Source organism: Eurypyga helias, unplaced genomic scaffold (genome assembly GCF_000690775.1).
Source record: "Eurypyga helias isolate BGI_N326 unplaced genomic scaffold, ASM69077v1 scaffold18003, whole genome shotgun sequence".
Lineage (NCBI taxonomy): Eukaryota > Metazoa > Chordata > Aves > Eurypygiformes > Eurypygidae > Eurypyga > Eurypyga helias.
Window position 1 is genome coordinate 11,348 of NW_010240737.1, and position 17,093 is coordinate 28,440.

Consider the following 17,093-nt stretch of genomic DNA (forward strand, 5'->3'; position numbering starts at 1 on the left):
GAGATGTCATTTTTTTCCCAGCCCAATATTCAACCAAATAGTTTTCATTCCTGGCTGTGCACACCAGTTACGCTCAGTTTTAAACTGGGATTTCAGTCTTGCTATGGTACCAGCATTCATCACCCAAACATCTTTCTCTGGGCTGATGTCACTGCATGAGATTGTGATCCTGGTATCGAGAATGTTAACTATGCCAAAATCACATCATATATTTATCAGGCCTTGACAACCAATGTGGTAAAGCTGTTTTCATGTCAATTCTCTTTTTAATTTAGACTTACGATGTCAAGAGAATGTTTTCAGCAAGGTTTACATCGGTAGTCTAAATAATTAACTAAACTTTGGAACAGGCTTTTCTCTAATGAGAGCAGAATGAAAATGAGGGAAAAAAAGCAGTAAGACATTCCTACCGTGACTTAATTTTCCTATTGCAAATAGCAGTATATTAAGATATCTCCTTATTGTGGCTAATAGAATACTTAGTTTAATGAAAAAAGGAATTTGAATAATGAAAGTTACCTCATTAAATTCTAAACACCCACATGCTGTCATTAACTCTCACCTTTTGCTGGAAATCCCCAAAATCTTACTGCAAAAATAGTTAAGCAGTTTTCACATCTGTGTTTCTTAGAAAGCAAGCTTGCTGCCCCTTACGTTCCTATAGCAGTTCTTACCTGCCTCACTCTCTTTCTGGAGAAGGCAGAAGCCTTTACCTGCTGAAAGGTGCAGAGCAACTCAATTGGCAAACAGTAGCATTACAATTTCACCCACAGACTTCCTTCAGGCCCCGATTTACTTGGTGCAGAACCCCATGTTTATCTAAGCCGCAGCCTGCAGGACCATGAGGCAGGTAAAGATTCTGCATTCTCCCCTTCGTGTCCTCAAGATGTTGATGGGAACAATGGGCCAGCACAGCAGAGCTGGTCAGTTCTACACTAAACACCTTCCCTCTGTCAGATTTGGGAATGGGGTAAAGCATCTGCAGCACTGTTCAGAAGGAGCTTTGGGTGCAGCTGGGAGGTCACCGCTGGTGAGGAAACAGCCCTTCCATTAGCACAGACAGTAAAACACTCTTCCCTTTCAGGATATTTCCACAGCAGCTCAACGTGGCAGCTAAAGGAAATTTCCAGGCGTGAGAACCACAAGTGGTTTTACTCAGACCCCAACACCTCTGTAGGACTTCAAACAAGTGGAAATCCTGGGAAAAGGAGCAGTTTCTTTTTTTAATGTGAGGATCACACTTGGGGCATGTGGAGGCTGGGGGTGGGTCTGTCACCCCACACCAGATCAGAGCCTTCCCCAGCCTGGGCACACAGCACAACCCACAAATCCGAGGAGCTCCAGAGCCAGCAAGGATCCCAACTGCAACCTCATTCACATAATCCTTCGCATCATTACTAGATAGTCACATGCCGATAGGATTCATGCACTTGGTGCTGTAAAATGTGACAAGAAAATAGCTGTAATTACTTTTTATTGTGTACTTTAGTATTGGAGTTTAGTTTTTACATACGAGAAAGCCTGTTCCAATTACCTCCTGGGCTTTTTTAGAACTGTCATTGTTAACTAACCTGGTTTACTTTTCTCTCCCCAAAACTAGCTGTGCTGATCCTGCCTCTAATTGATCCAGGGCGATGTTTTATTCCCATTGCTGGATACAGAAGTCAAACCCATCTGTGCTGTAACACTGCTGCAGTCAGAGTTCAGGCTCTTCTTTTCACATTCTCCATTCTTGCTCCTTTTCCTCCTCCTCATTTATCATCCCCTGCCCACACCCTTTCACCACTCCTCACTGTCTTCTGCTGACTAGGAAATCACTCAGGGGCTCAGAACAAGCTGCCCCCTGGGTGGCAGCAGCCCCCAGGTATCCCTGGGGGGCCTAGGCACAACCCCCCAGCATCCAGTTCATACAGACATGCAGGAAGGCCTCCCTCAGCCCCAGGGAAGGGAAAGCATCACCCATAGTCATAGTGTTTGTGAATGTTTTCAGACTACTACGTGCCAATAAATTAGCTTGATTAAAATTTGAGGTTTTTCCTCAGTTTTCCTTTTTTTCAGCAGTGCCTGTTGGGTGTTCAGACTGGTCCAGCCCTGCTGCTGTTACAAGCATCAACTTTGTATTGCAATGAAGGATGAGCAAAATTCACTTATTACAGTATGCCTTTTACATCAACTGTCCCTCACGTACTATTAATTTAATCAGAACTATTGCTGATTAAATAATTACCTATTGATTAGAAGGGACATATTTACTGAAGATTAATCGTACCCAGTGTGTTACATGGCTGCGAATCCTCCCCTGGCATGCCTTAAACAGTTAATTGGTGGTTACTAGACCTGCAGAAAGAGTAAGTCATGAGACTGCAGTGAAGCTGTGCTGCTCAGAAGGGCCAGCAGGCCCATTCCTGAGTGGACACAAAGTCAAACGGAGCAAAGAGCTTTGGGACGCTCCCCCAGCAGCTGGTCCCTTACCCAAGTCAGCTGTTCAGTAAAGCCACATCACATCAGTGACGGGCGGATCTGTCAGGCAGACACGTGCCCCAGCTACCACCGAATTCTGTGGACTAGCTGTCTGGATACTCCCTGTCATCGGGAGAGTCTTGGGCACTTCCAAACAAGCAGCCCTGCCCGAGGAAGGGGTTTCTGCTGGCTGAGGTGGGCTGGGTTATTGCTGCAGTAAGCTGGGGAGAGCAAGCCCTCATTCTGTTAAGGAGGGAGGGACACATGAGGGTTTAGCTTTGCTGTTGCAAATCAAAAGAAGGACATGGATTTGTGGCCTATCATCTTTGACAGCCTCCTTTAAACTGCTTATTTTAAAACAGGATAAAGGGAGGATTAATAACCTTCCAGAACAGAGGGAGCCTGGTTCCTCCCAGGGCAAAGGGAGCTGGGAAGCCTCTGCAGCATCCCTCCCAGGATCTCACCCACCTCCTGCCCAGCACCCTAGAAACTGCATCCCCAGAAGGGAGCTGTGTCCCCCCTCTGTCCACATCATGTTCTGCAGGGTCAGAGTGTGCCCGATTCAGTCATAGGTGTAAGGTAATACCAAAACCTGACTTTGCTCTGCACTGCTTGAACTGGGGGGCTGCGGGGAGAGGTTTGTGTGGTAAATCTGTTTCTTAATCATCAAAACAAAATAATTTCAAGGTCATATTTCAGCACTGAGGAAGAGAGTCTGCTCCTCCCACCCCCATTCAAGCTGGATAGAAATGCTCATAATTCAGAACATACTTGCAAGTTAAAGCTATTGAAAAAAACAGTTTTCCCCCCACTAAACACACACACATTTGCTAGTGAGTAGCTACACTGAACAGCATAGGGGGATTATTTCATCCAAGTCCCCATGTCACTTGGGCACTTCAGGGCAGACTTTCCATCCAGCACTGCTAGACAGCCCCACAGAGCCCGTGGGGTGGAAGGGTAAGTGAGTAAGGAAGAGCAAGAAGGTCCTTTTCACACTTCTGCAAGACCTTGCTGACTTGAAAATGCCATATTTTCAGCAAAGCAGCAGCACATCTAATAAATCACATCTGTACACTGCTTTATTCAAAGGCACTGACAGTTTAGGATTGACGACACCCAGGGCAACCTAGTGTCAAGCACTCCTAATGAAAACTATCCCATTTTGCTCCAGTAGTAGCAGCTGCCAACAGACATAATCTACTGGCATATGGAGAAGGCCATGCTAATCCCTGCAAGGTCATTAACAGGAGGGTGAAAATTACATGCAAAGCACCAGCTGTGGCATCCCCTGCTCCCTCACACTTGATGTAGCAGGGGCAAGAGAGGTGAAAAATGTGAGTACATCTCCACAGATCAAGCATTTCTATTAAGAGCACAGCTATTTTTACCCTTTCCCCAAGCCACGGTTCAATACTGGTGAAGTTCTTCCCATGTGGAAGAGCAGAAAGCCTTTCACAAGTGTCACCTTTTTGTCACAGTCAGAAATGAGGGGAGATCAGCTGCAAGCCAGCCTTGCTGCAGGACAGCCGGCGCAGACAAGCTACCAAGGGCTTGGCCCACCTTGTTGCGTGGGCTGGGCTCTACCACTGCTGTAGCCACGTCCAGCCTTCCCTGACACCTTTGCCCTTTGTGGGACAGATGTGGAGCTTCCCCCCATCAGATGCAAAGAGCATCTTTACACCCTTCTTTCCAGGCAATTTTCTTTAAGCCACACTGAAAAGCCTCCACCTTCATTTTTAACACAAAACTTATTTCCACAGTCCCCGTTGGCTCTCTCCTCATACCAGGGACCTCACCTTCTGCATCCATGCAGGATTCTGCACTTGTATTACTTGGCAGTAACAGGAACCAAAACCCCACAATGGAGCATTCTTGTCCAGGATGACTGGGACACTAAGCATCTGAGCTGCAGCTTTGTGCTGCTCCTTTGGACAGGGTCTTTGCCAAGTGCTTTACACCTACACTGCCAGGCTCACAGAGGTCCAAATGCCCTCATGGCAGCGAGGAGCAGCACTATACAGGGCTAAGGGGAAACCAAGTCTCTGACTTACCTTCCCTCCAACCTGTAATCTGCAGATAGGGACCCTGTCCCTTCAGGTTCACCTCAAATTTATGTACCTTGGCATCTACAGTCACACACACAAGCTCTGCTTCCATAATCCCAAACTCACGCCCAAAGAATATTCTAGCCACATATTCACATGTGAACTCAGAATCGGGGTTTGTCTTTTCATTAAATCATGCAAACATTTTTATAAGCAATAAATCAGAAAGTCTGTTTAAAACCCCCCAGCAACAACTACCTAAAACAAATCTTTTCCAATTTAAATCCCAGCCTGCGTAACGATCAATCCCATAAACCCCATGATTGTTAACATTACTTTGGGTAATGTTTAAAAACATTAATTTCAAAAAATGTAATAGGAAAAAAGCTCTTTAAATCGGCAAAAAGATAAATGGTCTCCAGCAGCATGACCTTTTTCCATACCACAGTGACATTGAATCATTTTCAAGTTATTTACATTTTCATTCTTCCTTGGAAAAATGTTGACAAGGCTTTCACAGTCCATAATGGATACTCAGCAGCATCTATGGAAAGTGTAACTGCATCAAGAGCCCGTCCTCGATGCCTCTTCACTGCTTCACACTGAGCAGCTTTAATTAATGGAGGAGAGGCAACTACAGAGCCAGCCTTCTCATCAGCACAACTGCCTGAGCTGCGGGAAGTGACACAGCTCCCAAAACACAGCTCATGTAACCTACACCTTGGTTTTTTAACCACCAGTGTCTTTGTGCCTCCCGCACATGTGTATTCAGCTCCACTTTTCAAAGATGGACATGACCTCCATGCTTGTAATTGTCATCAGGCTGCAGGTTGGTCTGTGACAGCTGGAAAACATCTGAGATAAGTCTCAGCTTTACTTTTCCATGTGTAACTGGAGCATCCAGCCCCTGCCAGCTCGCAGTTGAGAGGTAGTGCCATACGCACCACACCGTGCCCAACGCATGTAGCGTACTTATAGGTGCATATGGAGCTACAGCTATGCAACCAATAGAGCTACATAGAAATCTTTCAGAAGAGAAATCTTTCTCCACCATGCACGGGGTCTGGAGCAGCACATGGTAACCAGGGCTCTGCCCCAAGGAATGCCTCTTTGTATATATGTAAATATAAATAAGTATAAAAGGGGCTCTGTGTTTTTCCCTTCCTCCATCCTCTGCCAAGCATTTGGGTCTTTCTGCTGAGACCAGCTGAAAGTAAAATGTGTGCCACACTGGAAGGAGGCGACTCCCGAGTGGCTTCTGTCCCCACAGGCCCCAGTAAGCCGGGAGTGATGGGGCCAGACTTGGTGCTGGCTTACAAGCCTTCAACAGACTCCCATTCTATTCCTTGCTACCAGTTCTATCCCGGTCCCACCCCAGGCAGCCTGTTGGGCACCACAGGGAAAGCACACCCCTATGAAGACTCCACATTGCAACTCGATCTCTGCTTGGCTTGATGTAATATTAATGATAGGTACCATGTCAATCTGCAGAGCCACAAAAGCTATCGTGTTCCAGCTGTGCTGCACCTGAAGGAGGAATGCTGGCTCACCTTGACTCCAGGGCTATTCCAGGGCCCCGAAACCTGGCAAAAACACACACAAGTGTGGAAGCTCCTTGAATCCACAGCCCCAGCTCTCCTCCCGCCACCTCTGCACAGCATCAAGCGTGTTGGTGCTGCAGGGAAAGGTGCAGACAGCTTGGGTGGGGCAGGGGGACCTCACCCCCCCACTGCACCTCTTCCCCAAGAGCTGAGGAGCTTCCTATGCCCAGGGCAGGCTTTGGGGCACAGGGCCATGTCTTACAGCTGCACACCACAGCCAGACGTGACACCAGGCACCAGCCTGCAAAAGTCTGAGCTGAGCATTCAGTTATTTCGGTGACAGACTATGAGCGCTGCTGACTGTGAGGTTGCTCAGGAGCCCACTACATCGTGCTGCATGTGGTCTGAGCAGTTACACTTAGCACATAACCCACTGCCCTGACACTGAAAGAAATATCCCATCTGACCAAGGCATGCCCAATTAGTGCTCTTCTACATTTATGAGATGCTTCCGCTAACACCAGGAAATGTTTCTGAAAATTGTTGTTATCCTGTTGGCAAATCTAGTGATAAAACCTGCACAAATCTGTATTTCAGTGGCTCTGGGCTAGAGCCGTGTCTCCAGACTGACTCGGTGGGGTTAAGCTGTACCACAGTAATGGGGCAGCAAACACTGGCATCCCACAATTAGCATGCAGCATATTAATCCGTGCAAATAAATGAGCTTCGTCTTCCAGTCCAGGAAAACACTTGGAGGACCAATTCTTTATTTCAGAGTATGATTAGTAGAAATTAAAACCAAAAAAAGTTTTAATTTCTCCATATCAGGCAGTTTCATCAAAAACACCCTTATTCCCCCAGAGCCAAGTCCCAGTAAGAGCATAACAAGGGGATGCTTCAACTACAATGATTAGAATAGTCCAGGAAAATTAATTTTGAAGTTCATGGCAGCCTCCTGTCAGAAACAGGCCACAGTGAGGAGGATATGTTCAGAAAATTAAAATGAAAAGGCTGTGCTAAGTACTGCTGGTGGCAAGGAACAGAAGCAGGATCTGGCTCTGCTCCTCCTCAATTGCTTTCATAAAAGCCCCGTTTAATATGAAGCCAATTCAACATGATAAACTCAACAACTGGAGCCCAGCTCCCAGACAGGCAGGTTGGCTGTCCAAATCCTCCCTCATTTAGCCAAGGGCTCCCCATGACTCTGGGTTAAGGCTGGTCAGAGCCACCAGAGGAGATGCTGCCTGAGAGGGGCCCGAGAGGCTGACCGGCATGATCAGGGCACCAAGGACCACACTGAGCATTTAACTTAACTCTCTAAACAGCATATTTCCAGCAGATATCTTCTTAACACACAAACTCCCCCGCCACCTTACTCTGCTCCATCATCCTCAGAGGACACCAGCAGGAACTCCCTAGGCTGTAGGATCCCCACCCCACCTGGGAAAGCAATGGATCTGGTGCAGTACTACAGACTCCAGCCCTTCCGTGGCCAGAAGGTAATCACCATCCCTCCTCTTCTACACTCAGGGACACAGCTTGGCTTGTCCCTCTCATTTGCCAGGATTCTCCCATCCCCAACACACAGAGACTCCCCCCAGAGACCCCAGGAAGACTGCCTCCAGGAGCAACCAAGCAGGAATTTCAGCATCCAGTCTCCAGAATTTTTTCTGCCTTTCAATTTACATTTGAGACAACAAAACAAATCCCAGTCCAACTTGCAGGACACAGAAGGAAAAGCAACCACAGCTCAGCAGCATGCAGTCTCACAAAAAGGAACAATCAAACAACTCCAACCCCTCTACCCCAGGCTGGGTGAAAGCAAAGGCTTGTTGCACATCAAGCCAAGATCATCTGAGGTTTGGTTCAGGGATTTTTCAGTTGAGAAAAGAATCCCACATTGGGAACCAACCTCCCTATGGCTATAAGGAAACACAGACTGCTTAGTCTATTGCCCACATGAATACCAGGTCAGATCCTGAGGAAACACCAAACACCATGTCCCAGAGATGAGCTGAGCCCATGAATTTGCAATGTGCCTCCCCAAAACCAGCCCCACAGTCCACAAAACTGACCTTCAGCACAGAGTGACAGCTTAATCCCAGGTCCCAAATGGTCAATACAGAGTGACCCTGCAATACTTCAGAGAGGCTAGAAATCAGCAAGGACACAGGAGCCATTAAATAACACCCCCCTGGCCTCCCCTGCAGACCCCAGGTGGGACTTGTTGAGGTTGATCCCTCTTTACAGGCAGGTTTGAGTAAATCAGCTGTTTCAAGAGGAAATAAACTTTCCACCCCAAATCGAGCCCAGCCCTGTGTGGGGGCACAGCCCTAGGGCCCCCGTTTCACTCTTCTGGTTTGCACCCCCCTGATTCACACCGCAATGAGAGAGGGGAGGCTGGCGTCGTGCCGCCCTGCCTGCCGTTAATATTCTTCTGATGTGCCATTTCCATAGATTGAGAACAACATCCTCCCTCGGAAAAACAGAAGTGATTCCTGAATTAATTTAGATTTCCCGCTGCCTTGTTAGACCAGCTGGATATGGCACGCTTCATCTTCTCTGCAAACAGTGCCGCGGCCCCTCTGGGACACTCAGCACTTTATAAACCTGTCAAGCCCTTAAAGCCGGTGACCATGAGGCTTCACAACAAAACGCGTTGAGGTTTATGGCCACACACACGCCAGCCAGCCCTGGAGAGGAGAGCCAGCACGGATGGTTTTGGAAGCGAGGGGATGTTGTTTTGTGCTACGGTTTCATTTAAAAGCAAGGGGGGAAAAAAAAAAAAAGACACTGTGTGATTTATTTTAAAGCATCCAAGCTGCTGCAAACTGCGATGCTTTGAGAGCATATGTATATACATGGGAAACAGGAGATTGTCTCCAGCGTCATTTGCATTTGTCTCTTCCCTCCCTCCCTCACGCAGAGAGAGTTTTTAAAAGGATTTATCCTGGAGACGGCTGGAATACCTGAAACTTCTGCGGAAATATGAGTTTTGGGTGCAGAGCACCTGATCAAACTGGGTTTTATTTACAAAACACATTGTCCTGCCGGTTTCCCCCCCACCCAGCACCCCCAGCGCTGATTTATTTTCTCCACTCTTCCAACAAGCTTCAGAAGATTTTTTTTTTTCGCACAAACAACATCGATTCAGCATCTCTGCAACCTGTCCCAGGACAAGGGCTCCCCACGACCGCGACCACTGCAACTCCCAACGGAGCGGCATGGGCAACGGGCGGTCAACGTGCCCTCGCATCCCCTGGGCTGCTCCTTCTCTTTAGACCGATGCCCATCCCCGGAGCCCAAGGCCACACGGCTTTGGGCTCAGAGCTGCAGGTTGGTCCCTGGGAGCCGCTCTCAGCTGGCCAACGCTGGCTGGCTCCCAGCTGGAGGGGGCTGCCGGCTCCCGGCCGCTCCGCTTCCCTCCCACATGGCGGTTTGCTCAGCCTAACAAGTCAGCATCTGATGAAGTCTCTGCCGTTTGGGTCCCTCAGGGATTATAATGTGACTGCAGCAGGTCCCAGCTATTCTCTGCAGCCCAGCGTGTTGTTGCTTCATTAAACGCCAAATTGTTACATTAATTCTAACTGCCCTGTAGAGATGTAGCTGTCAGGAATGATTTACTCGCCTCCAGCTGACTCAGAGACTTTTTACAGGCTCCTGCGTAGGAGCTGGAAGAAGCCAGTGCCTGGGTGGGAGCAGGACGCAGGACGTGTGTCCAGCCAGATACTGGCAGCAAGTGGCTCTGCCCTCCCTAGAGAGACAGAGATGCCCCACAGTGGAAAAATAACCAGGGAGCTAAAAGAAGGTGTAGAGTCTGTCTTTTTTGTCTGAACTGGGGGCTGCTGGTCACCCAAGTTGCCTGTTCAAAATGCAGCATCTTTGCTGGAATATTTCCTGAGTCCAAATCTCTGGGACCTCTCCTTCACCCTAGCAGGCAGCTCTGCCTGCGCTGCAGGAGGAGGGTCCGGGTCATATGTAAGTGTCAAAATCCATCTCCAGTGAGTCAGGGCTGAGCCATTTGTTAGCTTTCCTCTGTGCTTTCCCTGGGTTCAGAGCAAGAATCTCCATGCTCCACACGCAGCAAATGGGTCAGAAGAAGGGGAAGGGACGCAGGTCCCCTCCATTCGGATACTCACCCCTCGGAAGCATTGGTGTGCCCACAGCCCTGGGACAGCAGTGAGGGTGCGTTGGCCAGTGCCGGTCCTGGCAGCACTAGTGCTGGCTGCTTGGCCTCAGAACCCCCGGAGCTACACCACATCTCCTTTATTCGTTTGATAGAAATTCCCTGAGTCTTCATTCCGAGTGGAAAGAAGATAAAACATCTTGATAGCCAATATGGATTTTCTGCTTATAAACCAGAAAACACCGTTTAAATAGCATGTGCTGTCAGAGGATCACGGTCTGTGTTTTCCGTAGGCAATACAGATATCTTCCCGACACTCCACTCACACATGCGCTTGTGTGTGTGTGTGTGTACGCTGCAAGAGAAATAATGTGCAGGAATAGACTGTGTTCTAACATGGAAAAGTTCATTTAAAGCCAGAAGCCTTGCATATTCTGCTATTAAAATGATTTTTCATCCCCAGATTGCAAAATGCTGAGGAAAAAAGGGGTACTTTCTGCATCCTAAATCAACATTTTCCCCGGGCTCTTTTCCCTATCCTCTATACCCGTGTGCCAACAAGCACGCCTGCACGTGTGGCTTAGTGCAAAATGTACTCCCACCTCAACACATAATAAAGATGTCAGAAAGGGAAAAAAAAAATAATTTAAACACCTTGGCTTTTTTTCTCGGCATATTTTTGCCAGCTTGGTTTTCTTATCAGGTTTTAACGAAGTCATTTGCTGCTTTTAAATGTGATTTCAGTGTATAAATCACACAGGTCCCTTTTCCTGCCTTGTTCCCACGGCACTTGGTGGGAACAGGCAGGGGCTTGGCTGCTCCGACACACCTGGGAGAAGCCACTGGATCAGAGCCCAAGGATGTCCCAGCCCCAGCCACCTTCCCTGCTCCCCGTGGCGAGAGTTTTCCCGGACCACATCCCCAAAGGGACACTGACATCCCCAGGGCAGTACTAAAGTCCCCAAGCCCTGTGCCCTGGGGCAGCAGGCTGTCCCCAAGACCTCAATGAGGACACCCTGCTTTTCTCCCCTGGGTCAGGCAGGACAAAACCCCGTGTCCCAGCCCTTCTTGACTGGGATCCCACTGGTTCCTCAAGTTGTAGCTCCCGCAGAAGCCATGTGAGCAGAGCTGGGCAGATTAGCCGCTCTCCTGGCACATGGCTCGCACTGGCCTCGCTGCTCCCGGATGGGTTTACGGGCGTCAGGTTACTGCAATAAACAGGTTCCATCGCAGGGCTGACACCCCCGCAGAAACTGCAGGAAATATTTGACTGTGGTGGTGTCTGTCCCTCCTAGCACAAGGGGTTTTCTTCCACTGACCTCACACAGGAAATCAGAATGAGAAAAAAACAAGTTACTTCTACTGTTTGGCACCAAAATCTAATCATTTTGCAAGGGCATAACTGCTTCTGAAAGATGAATGTTTGGGAAAAAAAGAGATTCATACATTAGATTTTCCTCACTGGGGGCACAAAAAATGTCCTGCCTCCCCTGTCGTGCACTCACGCAGATCAGCGGAGGTTGGGAAGCTCACCTGCAAACTGAGTGACGCAAACCTCCTCTTCCTAATTCTCTTTGGGTTTTACAAGCTGTCAGTCACTCGGATAGTGTTACTTTTATTTGCTTCTTTTAAATTGGTTTTCTTTTTAACGGGAAGAAAGCATTTATATTAATGGAATCCCTGAGCCTCAGCCCTGAAAGGAGAGGCTGAAACGCAATCCCTGAATTTTGTATCAGGGTGTTTGGGGAGCTCTTCTCTGCGTTCAGATGAGCACAAGCGCCAGCAACTTTCAGCCCTGTTCTGCCTTTCGGAGCGAAGCACAAAGGCAGAGGGGGACATCTGCATTTCTCCCTTTCTTAAATTCAGCCATCCGCTGGCAATTCCCAGAGTGAGAGGAACAACGGCCCCGTTATTTGCTGGGATAGAAATGATGAAAAAAAATCTATACAATACATGTTCAATTACTGCAGTTTCTAAACAGTGGGTTTATAACAGCAACATTCTCCTAAAATCAACTACATTCCTGTCTTTCTGTTCTTATTACTTTCTTTTTTAGGAAATAATATTATTTTAGAATATTTTTTAGTCTTTTATAGGAAAATATTATTTCTACTTGAACTGTCAAAGTGTTTGGATGCAAGCACTTAGATTTGGTGAGGGTGTTTCTAGATTATAAAAAAAAGGAAACAGAATAAAACAAACTCGTTTTCACTTTGGATAGAATTCTGTAATCTGCTTTTTTAAAATCCCATTTACTACATAAATTTCCATAAGAATTGTCCTTGCAATGTACCTATGGGCTGGCAGCAACAGTTGTCTCTATTCCTCAGTTCTAGGGAAGGAAGAAAAAGCAGCCCCATGCTTTTGCTGCTGAGCCCAGCTCAGGGCTCGAACTCGAGAGCTCAGACCCAAATAAGGCAAATTTCTGCCCTGGCTGCAGGAGACACAGCTTCACCCTTCTGAAAAATCCCCCAGGAGCAGAGACACAATCAAATTTGCATGTGTCATCCCCCAGGTCCCAGCTGGTGTGGTGTTTTCACACCAAAAGGCCCATGGTGACACGCAGCGGGGCTTCTCCCTTCCCTGCTCTCGCTCTTGGACTGGGTCTCCTGAAAAAAAAGAGTGATTTTCTGTGTTGAGTGAATATGGCAGCACGAGGGCAGTACGCACGTACCCGTTTGGCGCTGGGCAAGCTTCTGGCAGCTCATGGGGAGCAGAAACTGGATGTGTTTCTTCTCCTCAGATGCAACGCGTGTGCCTCCGGACGGGGAAGATCTGTAAGATGCTTACGCAGCGCTGGGGGTTAGCAAGGAGTTTGCAAATCTGTATCTTTTGCAAACATTGCCAATACCCGCTCATTTCTGGAGAGGTCAGTGTCCCACCCTCTCCGAGCAAAGGCCCAGGAAGCAGGGAGTGATGGGCGGGTGTTCTGACAAGCACATGTCCCGCCACGGCTGCAAACAGCGAGGGCGATCCTAGCAAGGGGCCGGAGAGAGCCACACGGCACTCTCTTCCTGCACCTTAGGAAAGATGAGGAATAAAAATCTGGACTTTCCAGGTGTCACTGCTGGTGAGTGCCTAGAGCAACACGTGCTGTGCCGGGGTGCCAGCAGCTTCCAGGGGACAGCGTGGCTCTTCTTGTGGGGTCCCCTGTCACACATGGGACAGCATGGGCCAGAGCATCGCCCATGGGGCTGGGGCCAGAGGGAGCTGTGCCGCTGAGCCTGGAGCTGTGTCCCTGCCGGAGGTGCTGCTGGTCCCAGCTTCACACTCTCAACGGTGCTTGATACACGGAAGACCCCGGTACAAATATTCCCCAACTTCCCAGGGGAATCTGAAAGCCCATGTGCTTTACCAAGTGTCTCCCATCTGATTCTTAACTCAGACCAGCAAAGTGCTTCGCTCTGCTCCGCGGCGCCTGACCACAGACATTTACACATGAAGATGCGTGTGTGCACGCACCTCTCGTCTGTGCACACACACACACGGGATGCACATGTTCAGTCAAGCTTAATTCCTTAGGGAATTTCTGATTTCTCTTTGAAATGTTCCGATATCTGACCTCTAGTGCTTCATGTGCCCAACTTTCTGTTCACAGACAGTATCCGACTCCGCTATTTTCTGTTGCTCTATCAGCACAGATTTCTGCTTCCACCTTTGCAATCAACGCTGAAAAATGACCATGAACCGTCAAAATCAGCTTGACTGCTTCCAAAACTGTCTTTTTTTTGTTCCTGCTTGTCAAAGCATTTTCATGTCGGTGCGTTTGCTCTTGTATTTAAAGGGAAGAGTATATTTCAGCATTTTGTTGAGTCACAGCATAGAGGTTTGAGGGCTTTTCCTTTTGCTTTCAGGTCTGGTATTTACTGCTATTAATACTTTTGATGTGAATTTAGCAAAAGACTATTTAAAGTTTAGCTGACAAATTTATTTGTAATCTTGAAGTATTTGATCATCAGAGAGAAAGCGAGAATATAAATAAAAGACACTGGACACTCACATAATCTACAGTTAATTCAATAATTTTTTTACAGAGAACAATATACACATTGTCTTGCCTTTCCTCACAATCAGCTCTGGACATACACGAACGCCTGGAACAGGGAAATCACCAGGACAGCATGTGCTCACTCCGACACGCTCCCAGCGCTGCCTGCAGAATGGCTTGAACTAACCCAGCCGAACCCCCCTGCTGAGAGACACCATCCCCCCGCCCCCCGAGAAGGTATTTGGCAACAAGACATCAGGGTGATTTTTGAGATACTTTGCAGTAAAACCGTTGCAAAGGAATTTGAAAGAAAAGTGTAAGATTCACACCCCAGAGCTGCGAGTGTTCCTGGGTCAAGAAAAATCACCTTTTGACCTCGTAATAAAAGTGTAGTTATTTGGTAATAAATACATCTATTCAGCGTTCAATGCTTACGTGGAAGAATAAAACTAGCAATCTACAAATTAAAAAGATGAGAGGCAGGATAAACATATGATTTTCATTTTACAAAGGAAAAGGGCTGTCGGTAAACAATTGGCATATTAAAGAGCATTTCATTTTAGAAAAGTTAACGTAAATTCAAAATAAACCAAACCATACCGCATTGGTGCGCTTTGTAAAAAACCTGCTGGAAGAACTGAGAAGTTTTCTACCATGGAATTCTGAAGTGATTCACTATTAACATTTCTCCTATAGAAATATAGACATTGTCACACCTTTTACCGTGGATGAGGACTTTATTTTCTCTTAAAAAGGTTTCGGTGTGGATGGGGGATGAAGCAAGTCCTTGCTTTGCAGAATGCACTGACAACAGAAAGCAAAATACCTTATATCAAATCTGTAAAGCACAAGTCTTGGTGTTTAGTAAAGACACAATAATTGGTTTCATTGGATGCTCCGTATGCTAATCACTGCGGTGCGACTGCCTTTGCCCACCGTCCTCCGGTCACCCTCCGCAAGCACGGCCACTCTCTCCACATCGTCACCTTTCCTGCCCCGCTCAGCAGCTGCAGCTCGTCCCTCCTTCATTTCTGAGAGTAGATGACGTTTAACAGCACCGAGTCCTTCCCCTTCCCACTGCACGGTGGCGGACCCTGTATCAAAACTGAGCGTGGTCGACTTCATCCAGCCAAGAGGCCGGGCTGGCAGGGAAATCTGGATATCCCCCGCTGCTGCCGGTGGAGAGGTCAGAGCTGGGTCCATTCCCAGCCAGGACCCTCATGGACTGGGGCACCCCTTGTCCGCTTTGTCCCATGATGCCCAAGCCGTTGTCTGGGTAAACCAAGCTGGAGATTAAAGGCTGGTGGCCCGGCAGTGCTTGCAAGGAGGCTGGTGACTGGGGTATCCCGTAGGGGCTGTTGGATCGCAGGTCGTGGTACTGGTCCTGAGCTGGGATAGCGCTGTGATCCAGAGCAAAGCTCCCATTGGTCCCAGCCTGTCTCCCCAGAGCAGGGGATGCTTCATTGAGATTGCTGTAAATCCCATTGGAATGGCTCATTTCGGACATAGAGGGCTCATCTGAAAAGAAAATGCACTGGTTTTACTGGGACAGCAATGGCCACGGCTGGCAGCGGTCACAGGGGAACTCCAGCAAGCTCTGGGTATAAATAGATCAGATGGATGGGAGCCGGGCTGCCACACACTTGCCACTTGTAATTCCTTATTATTCCTGTCCTTGTTTACGGGTCTTCATAGAAGGCCAGGGGATTATTTTTTTTTTCTATGAGTACAAACATCTAATACATTTTGGATTTTAAAAATACACATCAAAAGTACATATTAAAATATAAGACTGTGATTTAAAAATAATCCTTTTAAAGGGAATGCGAGTTCAATGTCTTTCCACCTTTTGTTCTGCATCTCTATTTGGCTTTGAGGTTTATCTTGAAATTTTATATCATTTTTAGAGCTACCTGAACACTCAACAGTGCAAGAAAAACTCTCCATCACTCAGAAAAAAAAATATTAAATATCAGCAGTATTTGTCTGCTGAGGAACAGACTAATGAACTGTATTTGTACGACTTAAAAACACTCCTGAAAAATGGGCAAGGTTTTTTAAGTTGCCAGCAAAAATTGTTTGCATTCGTTAGGGACTTTATGGACAGTGAGAGCTGCTCTGTTGCCAAGGATACAGACCTGTTTGTGGCATCGAGCTATCAATAATTGTTCAACATTTTTTAGTTATTATTTATGGTATATTCATATTTAATGATGCTGATGCACAGTGTGTGTAAACGGACTTGAAAATCAAACAGTTTTTAGGAACAGGGGAGAGAAGCTGAGATGCAGAGCTCTGTGTGTATAAACAAATGGGCATTATAGACGCATCTGTGGAAATGTGTACGGGGAGTTTTGCATTTCAGCTTCTCGCCTGTATTCCCAAAAACGATGCACACACACGCACATTTGGGTGCTGCGGTAGGACAGACCAGACAACGTCAGCCGAGACCGCTGGGGCCTGGGGCAGCTCTGGGCTGGGGCCGTGCAGAATGTGCCCCGCGCAGCACTGCAGGTACCAACCTCCCAGCCAGCACAGGGCCGTATCCTGCTCCTGCAGCAGGTCTCCTGGGTCTGGAGAGTGCGGGATGAGGTTATACAGCCAAGAGCTGGCGTAGCTCTGTCCCTGGGGTTATCAGCAGAAATCTCTGCTCCAAAAACGGGACCCTCTGATGCAGGAACCTCCTGAACCACAGGAATATCCCTTTTCCAGCAAAGTGGAGAGCTAACAACTCCCAAAGCTGTGAGTTGAGTGCTAACCAGTAACTACTCAAATAAAATTCCCTAATGAGGATGGGCAAAAAAAAACCCGTTCTACACACTTTTCCCATAGGAACGTTCAGTGATTCTGGACTCTGGTTTTTCTATTTCCAAGAGTCCCTTGGAAAGGCTGGATCTGAGCAGCGGCTCTGGCACCCGCGGCGCCTGCCC

The 17,093-nt window shown here is 47.7% G+C and overlaps 1 protein-coding gene across 1 annotated transcript; it reads right to left on the bottom strand.

Annotated features, from left to right (window-relative positions):
* Window positions 1-15,262: 15,262 nt before the first annotated feature.
* Window positions 15,263-15,697, bottom strand: LHX3 (LIM homeobox 3; the record flags this gene model as incomplete). The annotated part of the gene is made up of 1 exon (XM_010148548.1): window positions 15,263-15,697. A coding segment is annotated over one exon (435 nt), but the record flags the coding sequence as incomplete, so codon positions are not given.
* Window positions 15,698-17,093: the final 1,396 nt, after the last annotated feature.